This window comes from Neomonachus schauinslandi, chromosome 4, assembly GCF_002201575.2.
Source record: "Neomonachus schauinslandi chromosome 4, ASM220157v2, whole genome shotgun sequence".
In the NCBI taxonomy this organism is placed as follows: domain Eukaryota; kingdom Metazoa; phylum Chordata; class Mammalia; order Carnivora; family Phocidae; genus Neomonachus; species Neomonachus schauinslandi.
The window spans coordinates 104,642,123-104,645,340 of record NC_058406.1 but is presented as its reverse complement, the minus strand read 5'-3'; the positions used below and the strand labels follow the sequence as shown (position 1 = coordinate 104,645,340).

The following is a 3,218-nucleotide window of genomic DNA, read 5'->3' as shown; positions in this document are numbered from 1 at the left end:
GGAAACTATTTACACAAATCATGGTGCGTTCACAGGATGAACTATAATAGTGTTGATCAATATTTGTTAGCACAGAAGGGTATTGACAATTGTACTGTTAAGTAAAAGATCAGGTTACAAAGTATTCTGAAATGATCCTATTTTGTGATTTTTTATAAAGTTTGGAAATAGATACTGAAGTTATTAGCAGTAGTTATTTTTAGGTGATAAGATTTTTGGTTGGTCTTAATCATCTTCCTTATGCTTATTTACATTAAAACATCTTTATACAGGCATGCATCATTTGATTAGTGAGAAAAATTACACATTCAAAATTATATAAAATCATGCTCTATCTATATGCCTATATAGAAAGCTATATCATAGCAGAGGCAAAACCAGGTTCCAGCAGTCAGGATTGCTAAGCTCTGGAAATGGGCATCTTGTGTTTTGGGAATGGTAGACAGGCTGATTCTCTGCCCTGAGACTGAGCAATACAATCTATTGAGATGGGTACTTAGTTAAAAACATATTTTCAGTTTCCCCCAGAAAATGAGAATTAACTAAAAATTATTACCCGGAACTTATATTGATATGCAACCATGTTGAGCCTCAAGCCCCTCCAGGCCCCTCTACTTTAACCTCAGGTCCTCCTTACCCCAGGGCAAAAGTCCCTTGGGAGCTGCAGTTTCATACCTGGCTATGAGCTATTCCATATGATCCTCTCACTCCTGGCAGTCTAGCCAAATTGAAATCCGTGTCATTGGCAAGTATCCCACTTGTATATGAAAAGTATCATTTCTACCTGGAAAGTTCCTCAGCCTTGTTCCATCCCCAACACCAAAGTCTGCTTGTCTTTAAAAGCCCTGTTGAAATGCTACCCACCCCAGAGGTCTGTTCTCCCCCAAGCAACATGCTATCTCTGCTTCAGATTTCTCCTTCCAAGGACACCACTTTTGATCTACACCATCAGGATGAGTCTTTCCCTTCTTTCCTTGACCTTTTGTACTCTTGTCCCCCTTTAAGTTCACACAAAGTGAGAAAAAAAAGAAGTATGTCAATCACCTTGAAATTATATTTATTAGTCTGCATATTTCAATCTACAATGTACATTTTTTCTCTCACTAGACTGTAAGCTTTTCTAGAACAGAAACAAATCTCCTATTACATCTGGGAACACAGAGCACAGTATAGAGTAGATGCTCGGATTATGCAATGACATAGGTTGATGGCTATAAGGATGCTGAGACAGAAATCTCAAGCCATGTGTCTCTGAAACACCACCAGTCAACATCTTGGAAGGAAAGAAGGGGCAGCATCCACCTGTGGAAGCCTCAGCCCCTCCGGCAACCTCAGGGATTCACAGCAGCCAGGGCTCAGGCTAAACGTTGTTGCTGAGCTGAAGGGGTGGGTGGAAGACAGAAGCAGGAGTGCGGCTTATGGGGTCCAGGAAGTGTTTCCCAGCACTAGCTAGAGGGGGAGAGCCTGAGCTTCCCAGCGGTGTGAGTGCAGAAACCTGGATGGGAGAGGGCAACTGTACCCATGTCCCTCTCCTTTGGGCTGATCACCTCAGCATTCCTCCTCTTTGATGCGGTAGACTGTGCCACCACTGAGGCAGTGGGGCTTCTTGCGGTGAGCCCTCTGAGAACGGCCAGGACTCTGCTCCCCAGGCTTTTGGAAACCAGAATCACAGCCTCCTGAATGGGGGTCACAGCAAGGAGCAGAGCAGACAGCGAGGGCGGGGGTTGGGCACTGGGGAGGTGAGCATTTGTGAGCACTAGGGGGCTCCCAGGATTGCTGCTTCTGCTGTGACATCAGTGAGCTAGCAAGTGGAAGCTGAAAGGAAAAAGAGAATTCAATTAAGTCAGGGCCTTGGGTATCTGTTTCTTTTCTCCGTGGGCTGGAGCTGTCAAAATAAAGCTGGCATTTACAATCTGCTAAATCCATCCTAGAAGGGACAGAAATGGATCTGAGTGGGTAAATTTGGGGATTAAGCCATGGTGGGAGCTCCCAGGGGACCCACTCACCAAGAACCAAGCTAATAACTTACTCCTTTTCCTAAACAAAGTGAAGCTGAGTTGAGCAGACTGTTTACTTTCCCAGACCAGGGTCCACCATTGTCAGGTGTAAAGGAGAAATGAATCTCTGCTCTTTCTTCACTCAGTCTTACTTTGCCCTGAGATTCCTAAGCCTGGGTGTATCTTCTTCGCTTCTTCAGACCCTCTGGCTTCTATGACTCTCTCCCATGTTAAATCATTTGAAGTCTTTTGTGGGGACCACTTCCCTTCCCCTCTCCCTGCCCCAAAGCTCTCTTACCTGGCTTATCTACTCCCTGGGCAGAAGTGAGAGGAGAGATCAGGACTGCCTTGGCAGCATCTGAGTGAGGGACATACAAGTGTCTCCTCACCCAGAGGTAGCCTCACCCTAGAGGAGGATGTGTGGACAAATCATTCCAGGAGGAGGAGTCTGGAGGCCTTTTATATATCCTCCAGTGAAGCCTTCAGGCTACATATTATTGGAGGGCAGGTGTATGGACTATTTATATGGATGTTTCACAATGCCCAGGGCTGAATTCCTCAGTGGCATGCAGCAGGATGTGGGCCAAAGGGAATCTTGTGCGAATGAGTGACCAGAGGCTGTGGCCTTCAGAGTGGCCTGATTAGGGTGGGTACACTGGCCAAGTCTAGATGACATCTCTGGGGGCCTGAGAGGGATCTGATTACTGTGGAGATCTCTCTAGGACTGGTGGGGAAGGACCAAGTTCAATGCCACCCAAGTCTAATGAAGACCCTTCTTGCCCACTTCCACCCCTCATCCATGCTTTCTACGACTCAGTTCAAGGCCACCACCTCCATGGTGACTTGCCTAGTCCACCAGGCCACATCAAGTCCTCCCTCCTCTGAATGTCAGAGATACCTTTCACAGCCTTTATAGCTGCTCATGACTAAGGTGACCTACATATTTGTCCTATCACCTTTATTACCCAGTTCCTTGATTACAGGACCTTGTCTTTATCACTTCTAAATTCCTAGGACCTGATACTGTCCCTGACATAAAGAAGATGCTCATTAATATTTGTGGAATGGAATAATCTATGTGTCATTAAAATAGACTTTGCACTTTGAGAGAACAAAAAAATAGGAAAAAAACAAAATGCACTCATTTTTGTTCTGTGGCTCAAATCTTAATCTCTTGTGTTCACCATCCACACCTAAGGCTTCTGGGAACACCCTTTCATA

The 3,218-nt window shown here is 45.3% G+C and overlaps 1 protein-coding gene across 3 annotated transcripts; it reads right to left on the bottom strand.

The window, feature by feature from the left end:
- Positions 1-1,036: 1,036 nt before the first annotated feature.
- On the bottom strand, positions 1,037-2,450 carry LCE6A (late cornified envelope 6A). 3 transcript variants are annotated; one of them, XM_021687985.1, is made up of 2 exons: positions 2,296-2,450; positions 1,037-1,815 (listed from the first exon to the last, which is right to left on the bottom strand). In XM_021687985.1, the coding sequence occupies exon 2, from the start codon at positions 1,792-1,794 to the stop codon at positions 1,549-1,551; it is 246 nt and encodes an 81-aa protein (XP_021543660.1). In that variant the 5' UTR covers positions 1,795-1,815; positions 2,296-2,450; the 3' UTR covers positions 1,037-1,548. The 3 variants fall into 3 exon arrangements, with proteins under 3 accessions (XP_021543660.1, XP_021543662.1, XP_021543661.1); XM_021687987.1 differs by having other exon boundaries at positions 2,403-2,411; XM_021687986.1 differs by lacking the exon at positions 2,296-2,450 and adding an exon at positions 2,030-2,230.
- Positions 2,451-3,218: the final 768 nt, after the last annotated feature.